This window comes from Salmo trutta, chromosome 8 (assembly GCF_901001165.1).
Source record: "Salmo trutta chromosome 8, fSalTru1.1, whole genome shotgun sequence".
In the NCBI taxonomy this organism is placed as follows: Eukaryota; Metazoa; Chordata; class Actinopteri; order Salmoniformes; family Salmonidae; genus Salmo; species Salmo trutta.
Genome location: NC_042964.1, coordinates 9,322,468 through 9,336,194, shown reverse-complemented (window position 1 = coordinate 9,336,194; position 13,727 = coordinate 9,322,468). Strand labels below are relative to the sequence as shown.

Genomic DNA, 13,727 nt, shown 5'->3' with positions numbered 1-13,727 from the left:
TCCTCTCTCTCTCTCCCTTCTGTTGAAGAGACGTTCCAGATCATGCGTCAGACACGGGCCCATGACGGCAGTGTGTTTACGCTGTGTATGCTGCAGGGAGGCGCTCTACTCAGCGGCGGGGGCAAAGACCGCAAGATCATCCGCTGGAGCGCAGACCTGGCGCCCGAGAGAGAGTGTGAGGTGAAAGACGTGTGTGTGCGTGCGTGTGTTTGCATTGTCACTCTTAATAACAAAACCAAGCATGTTAAAACATTTTAAGACCATTTTGTATGTATTTGTGTGTAATTTCAGAATAAAGCATATGAATTTATTATAGATTCCAGAAAAGTTTGGTGCGGTCCGTTGCATCACAGATGTAAACGGGGAAGAGGTGTTGGTTGGTACCACCCGAAATGCCATCCTGAGGGGCACTTTCTCTGATGGCTTCGTGGCCATAGTGCAGGTATGTTAGCATTGGCATGATGGAGTATGTACTGGGTGGTATGTGAAGTGGTTAAACACCTGGTCTGCACGTGTTTTGTGTTCTGATCTCCTACACTTCTCCGTTCTTCCCAAAGTGCGCACTTTCTCACTCCCCCTCGTGGATTTCTAAGTATTATATTGTTGTTTGCATGTGTCATGACACATGGAGGGAAACTCCCTCTAACCCGTGTCTTACACCATATCCATTCCTTTTAAATCCACAATGGCAGTGAACAAGTGCACACTACAGGGAGAAGCATAGAGAATAGAAACCTAAAGCCAGTGTGTGTGTGTGTGTGTGTGTGTGTGTGTGTGTGTGTGTGTGTGTGTGTTGCTCTCCCCCGTGCAGGGTCATGTGGATGAGATGTGGGGTTTGGCTACTCACCCCTCTCAGGATGTCTTCCTCACCTGTGGACATGACAGACAGGTGTGCGTGTGGAACACAGAGGAGCACAAACTGGACTGGTGCACCACGCTGGAGGTGGGCGGGAGTGGACAATACACAAACATGCATACACATATGAACACATGCATGCCCCTACACATGTAAACAAATACTGATATTCATACTGTATTTTTCAGGAGTATGGGCTGTGTGCAGACTTCTGTCCTAATGGGGCTGTGGTGTCTGTTGGGCTCAGCACAGGCAGGTGAGACGCTCCTCTGAAATACCACAGCATCAAACACCTTTCAGGAGACACTTCTCTCTGGCCAGAGAGTAGAGCAGGAAATGGTCCCAGTTGGTATTCAAGTAATAATAAAGAATTCGCCTCGACTACGCCCACAAATTGGGGAGAACGGACATTGTTTCCTATTGACCCCCATTTTAAAAGAGGCAACTTCGTCATCATTTTTTTATATATATACAGAAATAACAAAACATACCGAAAAGCTGCTGTGTTGTTCAATCTACATGTGTCCACGTCAAAAATCCCAATTTACGTTTCGCAATGCTCCCATAGAGAAATAGAGGCAGCGAAAAGAGCCCTGTGGTTTTATGCTATTCAATGTGGGAAATGTGGGTACGCGGTGTCCAAGTAGGTTACGAGTAGCTATGCGTGTGGAAAACATTTAACAGGTAAGACAATGAACTGGTTTAGTACAGTCCATTTGTAACTCCACAGCCTACTTGTTTTTGTTTTGTTGGTCTTGGCTAGCTTAATGTCCCGGTCGGTAGCTAGCACTCACTCAGTCAAGTGGCTGCCAGCATTGTTATGAAAAGGGGCATGAGGGGAGCCGAGCCCTATAATATAAAGTAGTGAGAACATTGTGGAGCAAGCAATGTTGAAAAGTAATCTTTAAACATGTTGTATTTTATCTTAAATGTAGTTTTGTAATTGACTAAAACAAACAAGATCGAATCCCCGAGCTGACAAGGTAACAATCTGTCGTTCTGCCCCTAAACAAGGCAGTTCCTAGGCCGTGACTGTAAATAAGAATTTGTTCTTAACTGACTTGCCAAGTTTAAATAAAAAAAAACAAGAAAATGTATTTTGAAAAAGTTTTGCTGTGAGCCAATGGGGTAACCTAGGTAACCAAACGTTTTCCCCACGGGTGGGCAGGGTCGCGACGGTCTATCTCATACCAAGCATTATCAACTCATATAAAGGGTCAATCAATATAAATACTTGCATGTTAATTACCATGCCTTTGTGACATGAAACCATACAAATGATACACAACCCCAAGATGATAAAAAATAAATAATTGTTTGGTGGTTCAAACCTTCACACTGGTTGTCTGCCTCTCTGCCCAAACCTACCACCCCCCCCAACCTCCAAATACCCCTGTAACAGATGGCTGGTCCTTGACCTGCAGACCAAAGAGGTGATCTCAGACTACACCGATGGGAATGAACAGCTGTCCGTCATGAGATATTCACCAGGTCAGAGGTTAAGCTCCTTTCCTCAGTGTCTCAGAATGGATCGAATTTCAACCATGATTCAGTAATATGTACTCACTTGGCACTATGATGGATCTCTATTATTTATTGAAAAAAAATATTGCCTTTATTTGGAACATGCCTTTGTTTTCATTTCCCCTTTCAGACGGTAGCTTTTTGGCCGTGGGTTCCCATGACAACTTCATCTACGTCTACAACGTCACCGAGAGTGGACGGCGCTACTCCCGCTACGGAAAGTGCAATGTAAGTTGCAGTACATTCTGGGGTGTTGGGCATGGTTGTGGATTATTTATGTAATGAATGAGTGGTTCATTGTGGGGTACAGTAGGGCTCAGGACACATTTGTCATGGTGTTTAGGTGTCGTGTAAATGTTTTATGTCTGTCATTTTTAGGGTCACTCCAGCTTCATCACTCACCTTGATTGGTCCAAAGATGGGAAGTACATTATGTCCAATTCGGGCGACTACGAAATTCTTTACTGTGAGTGACTGTGAAAATGTCTACATTTCCATGTCTCATTTGAACATGTGTATATTTGTATAGTATAATATGTCTTATTTTCCTAAGTTATCCTAATGACTATTGGTCTTCTCAAACAGGGGACGTTGCCGGAGGTTGCAAGCTGTTGAGGAACCGTTATGAGAGCAAAGACCGAGAATGGGCGTCCTACACCTGCGTCCTGGGCTTCCACGTCATGGGTGAGAGTGACAAAGTAATCACCCTGTTGCAGGACAACTTTCCTGCAATGCAGGACATTTTTAAAACTTGTAGTGTATTTGAGGTTTAAAAAGGCTTCTGAAGTTTATAATTTACGCTTAGACATGTCAGACTTTATTTTTCCTTACGAAAAATGTATCAACACCTAGAAAAATGTCCATTAATTATAATCCACATAATAATTAATATTTCTTGTTGCTGCAGGATTATTTTCCCGCTGTAGCAAACTGGCTCAAATTAAGATCCTACATCTGTATTTCAAAGCGCTCAGTATCACACAACCCCTTAGCAGTGATTGAGTATTCGACCTGTATTGTGTGTTTTTTTTCGGTCCGTCCCATAGGTGTGTGGTTGGAAGGTTCAGACGGTACAGACATCAACGCCCTCTGTCGCTCCCACAGTGAGAGGTTGGTAGCGGTGGCTGACGACTTCTGTAAAGTCCATCTCTTCCAGTATCCCTGCCCAAAACCCAAGGTCAGGGATAACACAGCTCCACATTTACAATTGATTTCCCTTATTTTTACTCCTTGCACCACAACGTTCACCGCATATCAACTGTCTTCTTTTACCCATCAGGCCCCAAACCACAGTTATGAGGGCCACGGCAGCCACGTGACCAATGTGCGCTTCACCCACTGTGACAGTCACTTGCTCTCTATGGGTGGCAAGGACACCTGTATCCTCCAGTGGGAGGTCAAGAGAGCAGGAACAGGGGATGGTGGAGACCGCCTACACTCTGCATCCTTCACCAGTTCCCCAGAACCTTAAAGGAGGGAAAGAGACATTAAGAGAGAAAATCAAATCACATTTTATTGGTCACATGTGCCAAATACAACAGGTGAAGACCTTACCATAAAATGCTTGCATACAAGTCCTTAACCAACAAGGCCTTAACCAACAAGGCAGTTCTAACAAAATAGAGTTAAGAAAATATTTACTAAATAAACTAAAAAAAATTAAAAGCAACACAATAAAATAACAATAACGAGGCCATATACATGGTACCAAGTCAATGTGCGGGGGTACAGCTTAGTAAAAGTAATTTGCACAGGTAGGCAGGGGTAAAGATAGAGAGGCAGAAGGGAGAGACATTTTTACAGAGTGGGGAGTTATGTAGATAGAGAGGGAACTGGCTGGCCCTTGTATATCAGTACAAAAGGTATAAGGTCAGCCAAGGAGGCTTTGGATTCCATAGGATTCTCTTTTCAAACATGATGAAGTTTGGTTTTTACAGATATTGGCCCCACATGATGAAATGGAAACGTTAGTACATCTGGGCACAATCTACTTCTCAAATTAAGTGAAATTCCTAGTCTGACATTTGAAAAAGGTCAAGCTTTCGAATCAACTGCCTGTTTGACTGCCATCATCAACTGACGACCAAGGGATGAATTGTTGAGAACATTCCAAAATATCCCATTTTGTTTACATGTTTGTTTACCATACAAGCGTACCATAGTGGTGTTTTATGGTTATCGTCTTGTCAGAAAAGTAATATACACATTTTGCTCTATTGCAATCTCTAGGAATATTGACCTGTTTTTGTGCTTCAAACTTTTGCATTTTGCTAGACGGTGACAAGCTTTCAAGTGCATTTACTCATTAGTTCCAACTGCAATATCTCCTGTATTAGACAAAATCAGAAATGTTTACCTTATTGTAGTACACTTCACTTTTGGATTTGATATCTTCTGTGTATATTTAAAAGTACTTTTGAATGTGTCATCGTTTCCTATGTCTGTAGATATTTCTATCAATAAACAATTACAAAAAAAACTATTGCTTATGAATTCATACCATCTCTCTTTCTAAAAGTATCCAAGTACTTCCAGTGGGTTGTACTTGAACTGAAATGATTTTTACACCACTGGTTGTTGTACTGTAAGTTCTAAAAACGGTATGCTATCGAAATGCTCGCTAGAGGGCAGTGTTGTTCAAATAAGGACAAAGTTGAGTTGTCATTCTGCTACAACTACTGTACCAAGAACTAACTATATCTGAGTCTAGCCTCTGGAAGTGGTGGAAGGCTGTATACGTGTCTTGTCAATGTGTTCATCTGCATACTCAATGCCCAACATGTCAACCAGATGATCTGTCTTCAGTATTACTTTAGTTATAGCTATTGGGTGATAAACAATAATGTTGGTTACATTTTTGCTCTTTTATTAAAAACGTAATCAGTGCTTCTTAGTGTTTAATGGTGATAGTTGGAGCAATTGTTGTTATGAATTGTGTCTGTTGCCGGAGTTTTCCGATTCTAAACGACGTTATTTTCCGAAGATTACGTTTTCGAACGGGAGGGGTGTGTGTGTGTGTGTGTGTGTGTGTGTGTGTGTGAACTGAGCAGAGGTGAAGAAGAGGAGGATGAAGCTGGGAACGGAGGATGGGAGGAAGAGTGGAATAAGCGACAGGCTAGCTATCAAGGGCTGTGTATGCATGCCTGCAAGTGTGAATGCGTGAGTGAGGAAGAGGGAGGTGGTTATCGGACTGAAACAAAGACGCATTTTGGAACCCCGAAACATTAACGGAAACTTTAAACTTTTACCAGCCAGAGCTTGGCTACTGTGCCGGGTCCCGGCTTTGTTTCGAGGCAGGGGAGGTTTACAATACAGGGATAAAATAGCCCCAGATCGAAAAAAAAATTACGGAAGAGGGGAATCCCTCGGATAGTGTTTGTTGGGGGTAACGAGAGAATGGCGGCCAACATGTACCGAGTGGGAGGTAAGTCTTTTTTTTTTTAGACCTCTCAGCGTGATTGTTAGCTAGCTATGCTAGGGTAGTTAGCTAGCTGATTTGCATTTGCTAGCTAGCGAGTGATAGTTATTTCCGCGAAGGCTGGCTAACTAACAGGCTAACGCTACCTAGCTAACTTGTTAGCAGGACATGTCAAATTAGAACGCGTTCCTTGGCTATTGGTAGCGTGAACTAGTTTAGCTTACGTAGCTTGATTTAGTTGGCTGTAAGACTTTAATCAACTTGCAGTGTAACGTTAGCTAGTATAGTTAAGTTTATATAACTAGCCATTTAACGTTAGTTGAAACCAATAAGTTAACTTGAGTATGATAAAGTTACTCAAACGTGTTTGTTTTATTTAGCCAGGTAACGTTAGCATACTAGACTGCAAGCGTTAGATACCATCTGTCACTTGGTTTGGCTAAATCGCTAACGTAACGTTAACTTACAGCTAGCTAGCAAGTTAGCTTGTTGGCTCTGTAGGTAGTTAGCGTATGCTACCAATCATAGTACGACAATTGATTATAGCTAAATGGGAAGCAGCTGTATTGTTCAGAAAATAATCCCAAAATTCAATCTGTTCCGCAATTTATACTCGTTACCATTTAGCTACATTGTTTACATAGGTTACAATATGGTGCATTTAGCAAGCTAACAATACTCACGTCTGTATGTTAAACGCCGGTAAACGTGTGTTAGCTAGGTCTCAAGCTGGCCATAGCTAAACCGTCTGGATTTCTCTTCAACCCACAGGGTCGACAGCTTTATTTTACCATCAACATTGCAATTTTATGAGATTATATTATTGGTGGTGGGAACGATTATCAACATCAGTGTTCTTGACTTGGTGCGACGTTGTTGTTCTTAATGTCTTGGCTTGAGTCCGTGTTTTGGTGGATGCACAGCCACTGACTGAACCAGTGAAATATATAGCCATAATGATACACACTGATACATTCTTGCTATTTTATCGTTGTATAAGGTCCCACAAGAGCGTCTGTTTTTAGGTCACGGTGATTAAACGGTGCAGTGTCAGAGGAGATGCTACCTTGTTTCTGTACATAATACAATGTAATCAAGCTCCTGTGCAAAATAGCCCCACAGAAAGCATTGGGCCAAACATCATTGATATGATTACTACTAGTAGATAACGTGTTGCAGTACGTGAATTATGATAATGAATGCCTTATTTTACAGGCAACAGTATAGACGGATTTAACCCCTGACTGTCTGAAAGCCACATGACAGCAAGGCATTGTTTTGGTTGCAGCATTATGCATTTATTTAGTCTCTACGAACATGGCAATTACAGTATGGTATTTCAACCTTTTAAACCCCCTCACCTCAGTTATCTTGGCCTTGACTGTGCCTGAGATGGCACTGCTCTGCAGATGGTAGTGTCTTCCAACCTGTCTGTTGATAATGCCTGCCTGTTTATAGTCCCCCACATCAGTAACTTAACAACACTACCTCAGAGCGCGACAAAATACTTATGCACCCATGCACCGTCGACCTACTGGAGGGAATCTTCCCTGAGAGCTCGAACAAGAGTCAACCATTAAGTCTGATGTTGTGATGTTCATGGCAATTTTCTTGCTCCAGTCAAGGTGATCACAAAGACCAGTCCCTAGCAGAATGTCTACCCATTTGGGCAGCTCTGGGCCAGCGTCTTAGTAGGAGTGCTGATCTAGGATCAGATCTCCCCCTGTCCATTTCATCTTATTCAGGCTAAATTGATCCTAAGACAGCACTCCTACTTAGAGATGTGTTCTGAATAGAGGTCGACCGATTATTTTTCAACGCCGATACCGATTAATCGATTATTATTTATTTTATTTATTTATTGGTAATAATGACAATTACAACAATACTGAATGAACACTTATTTTAACTTAATATAATACATCAATAAAATCAATTTAGCCTCAAATAAATAATGAAACATGTTCAATTTGGTTTAAATAATGCAAAACGAAGTATTGGAGAAGAAAGTAAAAGTGCAGTATGTGCCATGTAAAAAAGCTAATGTTTAAGTTCCTTGCTCAGAACATGGGAACATATGAAAGCTGGTGGTTACTTTTAACATGAGTCTTCAATATTCCTAGGTAAGAAGTTTTAGGTTGTAGTTATTATACGAATTATAGGACTATTTCTCTCTATACGATTTGTATTTCATATACCTTTGACTATTGGATGTTCTTATAGGCACTTTAGTATTGCCAGTGTAACAGTATAGCTTCCGTCCCTCTCCTTGCTCCTACCTGGGCTCGAACCAGGAACACATCGACAACAGCCACCCTCGAAGCAGAGTTACCCATGCAGAGCAAGGGGAACAACTACTCCAAGTCTCAGAGCGAGTGACGTTTGAAACGCTATTAGCGCGCACCCGGCTAACTAGCTAGTTATTTCACATCGGTTACACCAGCATAATCTTGGGAGTTGACAGGCTTGAAGTCATAAACAGCGCAATGCATTGCGAAGGGCTGCAAGCTAACGCACAAAAGTGCTGTTGAATGAACGCTTAGGAGCCTGCTGCTGCCTACCATCGCTCAGTCAGACTGCTCTATCAAATCATAGACTTAATTATAATAACACACAGAAATATGAGCCTTAGGTCATTAATATGGTCGAATCCGGAAACTATCATCTCAAACAAAACGTTTTTCCTGTCAGTGAAATACGGAACCGTTCTGTATTTTATCTAACGGGTGGCATCCCTAAGTCTAAATATTCCTGTTACATTGCACAACCTTCAATGAATGTTATGCCATAATTACGTAAAATTCTGGCAAATTAGTTCGCAACGAGCCAGGCAGCCCAAACTGCTGCATATACCCTGACTCTGTTTGCAAGAGAAGTGACACATTTTCCCTAGTTAAAATAAATTCATGTTAGCAGGCAATATTAACTAAATATGCAGGTTTAAAAAATATATACTTGTGTATTGATTTTAAGAAAGGCATTGATGTTTATTGTTGGAGCAACGTGTACCTAAGCGATTATATGCAACGCAGGACAGGCTAGATAAACTAGTAATATCATCAACCATGTGTAGTTAACTAGTGATTATGATTGATTGTTTTTTATAAGATAAGTTTAATGCTAGCTAGCAACTTACCTTGGCTTCTTACTGCATTCGCGTAACAGGCAGGCTCCTCGTGGAGTGCAATGTAAAGCAGGTGGTTAGAGCATTGGACTAGTTAACCGTAAGATTACAAGATTGAATCCCCGAGCTAACAAGGTAAAAATCTGTCTTCTGCCCCTGAACAAGGCAGTTAACCCACCGTTCCTTGGCCGTCATTGAAAATAAGAACGTGTTCTTAACTGACTTGCCTAGTTAAATAAAGATCTAAAAAAAAATGTTTTTAAAAATCGGCCAAATCGGCGTCCAAAAATACCGATTTCCGATTGTTATGAAAACTTGAAATCGGCCCCAATTAATCGGCCATTCCTATTAATCGGCTGACCTCTAGTTCTGAATAAGGGCCTTGGTTTGGTATGTGTCTAAAACCTGTTGTTTATGGTGAATTCCAAAGTAAAACCAAAGTGTTGTGTTAAGCGAGTTCTGTTATCTTCCCAAACAGTAGTGACAGTACAGTGGACGCTGTCACAGCTACTAACTGTTGTTGCTTCTCCGTGGTGAAGCTTTTACTTCTGACGTGTCACTCTTGACATTATGCGTGTGGAAATTAAATGTGGGTGGAAATGAAATTGAGCTTTAATGATTAATTGGGATACGAGGGCGGCCTGTTGAATTTGCTCAGTGAGGCGGTTAGTCCCGAGGGTCCCACATGTCATCGTTTTAAATGTTTATCTGCACCTCATCTGAAAAAGTATAGTCTAGTGGATTTAGGCCTACTACTGTATTCAAAACAGTCCTTTACCTCACAGAAAACCACACGTCACTCTTCTCATGAATAGCTTTTACTTGTCTCCATTAGCTGAATTGAATGGCTTGGTCTAGGGCTATGCCCTGTTTTATAGCCAGAGGAGCCTATCGACAGGCTGGCTACAGGTCCTGGTGATATGAAGCGCATGGAATGAATCAATGGGGCAGTGCTTGCCACAGATGTTTTGTATGTAGCAATAGACTCACTAGTAGGGATGTGACGGTCATGGAAATTTGGATGGCGGTAATCAGCCAGCCAAATGACCGTGGTTCACATAACTGTTTGAATAACAACAAAATGACTATCATTTTTAGGGATGCACGATATATCAGTTAACATATCAGAATCGGACGATATTAGTTAAAAATGCCAACATTGGTATCGGCCCGATGTCTAGTTTAACGCCGATGTTAAAAACCGATGTCAAAGCTACCGTACATACCTAATATAACGTAGGTACATGACGTAATGACGCCACATAAAATTTGGCGCTACACGTGCAACACAGCATTCCTAACCTAGCCCACAATGTCTGCTGTGTGGCTCGAGCAGTCAACAAGTCAAGCAGCCATTTGAAAGAGTAACAACATTTCAGCGAGGCAACTCAAAGACAAAATGCATTAAAGCCAAGATAATGTAATTCATTGCCCTTGACAATCAACCGTTCTCTGTTGTGGATGATGTTGGCTTTCGCCAACTGGTCGAGCACCGGTACACACTACCAAGTGTGCTATTTTTACAGTAATAGCGTCACTACTATTACCTTAACAACATACATACTATGGAACGCTGTTTGGGTCTTTGCGTTTCAAAAAATATACAGTAGTACTGTCAAAGCTGTAGAAAAATGTCAGCAAGCAAGCACGCACTGGCCACAAACGATGTGTTTACAATACCGCGTTGGTAATGAAGCATAATTTGTTCGACCGCAACTTCTGGGCTAGCTAGCTTTAGCTTGGTACCTAGTTAGCACCAATACAACCAGCCTGAAAACAATGACCAGTAAAAACTACAGTCATTTTCATTATTCTTAGCAATGATTTAGGAATCCTTGTGAGTAAGTATTAGCTAGGTTGCCACTTGTTGTTCGCCTATTAAAATTGAACTTCAGTTCATGAAAATAAATAGTTAGCCAGCTACTTAACCCTGTTGCCCAAAGCTAACGTTATAAGCAGCCAGCTAGCTTCATCTGGCTAATGAGGCTTGACCGGACCAGGTTTTGTGTTGTGAAGCTAGCCACAATTAGAATTAGGCACAATAGTGGAATTTGCAGTTTGCCTTCAAAATAAGAGTATATCATTAACAGTGATGCAAATTAATACAAATAGTAGAATTCTGCCATACTTTTAATTTGAAGGCTAACCCAAAGTCCGCCATTGTGGCTAATCCTTATTGTGGCAAGCTTCACATAGATGGGTCCGACCACCATTAATCAAATAACCCTAATTTCTAAAACAGTTCTTATTTTAGATGACAGCTAGCTAACTGTATAGCTAACTATAGCTACTGAAACAGATTATGTTGTTTTGCTATGTTTTTGGGGAAGAACTACATTGTTTGCATCCATGAGCTAGCTTGCTTTTTTTTAATGACCAGCAACTGTAGGTGCGCGAGACAACTTTACCAGCATCATAGCATACGTGTCGATGAATCGTTGTGACATATGAAGTACGAGTGATTGTGTAATAACTACGTAAAAAATGTATCAAAGCGTTCAATTATTATTTGATGTGCAGTTATATTCAGGTCCTGATTGGTCAACAAGCTTGTTTGGCACGTCAAATAGTGTTATTTTTTGACCCGCAAAGACCCAAACGGTGTTCCTTAGAAATCCTGGTTGAGAATGAAATGACTGAACAATGAAACAGCACAGCAAGTAAGTGAAACAAATAGGTTTTGATTATGTTTTACTGGTAATGGGGACATACGTAAATGCCAACAAAATAACTTTTTGGTCAGTGTGGTGTGTGTCACCTTTATTTAACTAGGCAAGTCGGTTAAGAACACATTCTTATTTCCAGTGACGGCCCGGACTCTCAATCACGGCCGGATGTGACACACCCTGGATTCGAACCAGGGACTGTAGTGACACCTCTTGCACTGAGATGCTGTGCTTTAGACTGCTGTGTGTGTGTGTGTGTGTGTGTGTGTTAACTATTTAACTGTACCAGAATGCTTAAGGCCACAAAAATGTTAAATATCGGTTATCGGTATAAGGTTGTTTTTTTTGGCAAGGAAAATATCGGTATCGGCCCAGAATTTCATATCGGTGCATCACTAATCATTTTAAAACGTGCATTTTCTCCTTACCTTCTCTCCCGACTGCATCTGTTGCCATAGAAAGATAATTAATTAACAGGCTTCCCTATTCCAGTCAATGATGGCATAATGTGTGGACTGGCGGCCATTGAGAGTGTACCCAGAGGCTCAAAGCAGGAAGTGTACCCATCAATATGTGCTGTGATTTGTTGATTAAACTCAACTGACATTATAAAAAATACATTCCATTGCGTGAGTCACATCAGTTAACAATACGTCTTACCATGCGACTGTACCCATGAGTTAGTTTACCAGTCATTGCCAACTGCACGAATGCCCGGCTGTCCCGTCTTCAGTCAGCTGTTAGGTCCCCACACAAATATATATTTTTATTCTTCAAATAACTATTGGTGATACTGATATATTTTTATATAAAAACCTAAAAAATGAACATCATAGACATCTGGTTAATGCTGACAAAGTATCTGAGCTGAGGTTGTCTTCTCAGACTGTGTTCCCCATTCCTCTTCAAAAAACCCCTCTCCCTGGGCCATTGATCCGCGAGGCACCGCTTCAGCCTACTGTCTCTCACTGATTCAGGCAGGCAAGGAGCCCCCGTAGCACAAAGAAGGAGGACACGGGGCATGATGGAGAGCCTAGAACATGGATGAGTGTGGAGAAAGAGGGATGAATTGTTGAAGGGAAAGAAAATAGGGGACCTCTTTCTCTTAAGTGTTGAGACAGACAGCATAGGACTTCTCCTTGTAGTAGCGCGAGAAATGTGCTGCCACGCCAACCAACCCCCCCCCCCCCTTTATAGAATGGGTATGATGCATCTAAGTGATAATGCCCAAGAAGCCTGTGTTTGGAGGATATATTGGCACGGGTGTTGTTAGGCCTGAAACGAAGTCAAGGGCCGGCAAACAGTGCCAATATATCCTCCAAACACCAGTTTCGAGGGCATTATCACTTTTTATACAACGGGTTACCAACATATTCAAATAATGATTGATATATTTTTATTGAAAACATTATTTTGATGAATTTATTCATACTACTATTTCTCCTCATGTGTGGTTCCCACCGTGAAGCATGGAGGAGGAGGTGTGGCGGTGCTTTGCTGGTGACACTGTCTGTGATATATTTAGAATTCAAGGTACACTTAACCAGCATGGCTACCACAGTTTTCTGCAGTGATACGCCATCCCATCTGGTTTGTGCTTAGTCCCACTATCATTTGTTTTTCAACAGACTGTTGGAAAAGCACTCCAGGTGAAGCTGGTTGAGAGAGAGCCAAGTGTGCAAAGCTGTCATCAAGGCAAAGGGTGGCTACTTTGAAGAATCTAAGATATATTTGATTTGTTTAACACTTTTTGGTTACTACATGATTCCATATGTGTTATGTCATAGTTTTGATGTCTTCACTAGTAATCTATAATGTAGAAAATAGTACAAATAAAGAAACTCTGGAATGAGTAGGCGTGTCCAAACTTTTGACAGGTAGTGTGTGTGTGTGTGTGTGTGTGTGTGTGTGTGTGTGTGTGTGTGTGTGTACACATTTTGTTATAACATAACACCTGAATAACGAATGAACCTATATAAAAACGAACCAGCCGAACCAGCCTATTGAACATATTCGTAGTTGCCTTTAGGCATTCCAAACAATATGGCTATAAAAACAATAACCCACATTTGGATAGGCTACATATTACAAAATGGGCCCAAATAAAGTAAACCAAATAGCCTATGTACGAAATTAACC

The 13,727-nt window shown here is 41.4% G+C and overlaps 2 protein-coding genes across 5 annotated transcripts in view; both read left to right on the top strand.

The window, feature by feature from the left end:
- The window catches only part of LOC115198146 (echinoderm microtubule-associated protein-like 3), a 41,719-nt gene extending 36,860 nt beyond the window's left edge, over window positions 1-4,859 (top strand). For all 3 annotated transcript variants that reach the window (XM_029759872.1, XM_029759871.1, XM_029759873.1), the window contains 10 exons: window positions 29-180; window positions 317-442; window positions 812-943; window positions 1,045-1,112; window positions 2,259-2,347; window positions 2,511-2,608; window positions 2,759-2,846; window positions 2,966-3,064; window positions 3,427-3,557; window positions 3,660-4,859. In XM_029759872.1, the coding sequence (XP_029615732.1) occupies window positions 29-180; window positions 317-442; window positions 812-943; window positions 1,045-1,112; window positions 2,259-2,347; window positions 2,511-2,608; window positions 2,759-2,846; window positions 2,966-3,064; window positions 3,427-3,557; window positions 3,660-3,851 (1,175 nt within the window). In that variant the 3' untranslated portion in view covers window positions 3,852-4,859. The remainder of the gene's footprint in view (window positions 1-28; window positions 181-316; window positions 443-811; window positions 944-1,044; window positions 1,113-2,258; window positions 2,348-2,510; window positions 2,609-2,758; window positions 2,847-2,965; window positions 3,065-3,426; window positions 3,558-3,659) is intronic.
- Window positions 4,860-5,376: 517 nt separating this feature from the next.
- LOC115198145 (metastasis-associated protein MTA2) overlaps window positions 5,377-13,727 on the top strand; it is a 29,832-nt gene continuing 21,481 nt past the window's right edge. For both annotated transcript variants that reach the window (XM_029759870.1, XM_029759869.1), the window contains exon 1: window positions 5,377-5,804. In XM_029759870.1, coding sequence (XP_029615730.1) covers window positions 5,777-5,804 — 28 coding nt within the window. In that variant the 5' untranslated portion in view covers window positions 5,377-5,776. The remainder of the gene's footprint in view (window positions 5,805-13,727) is intronic.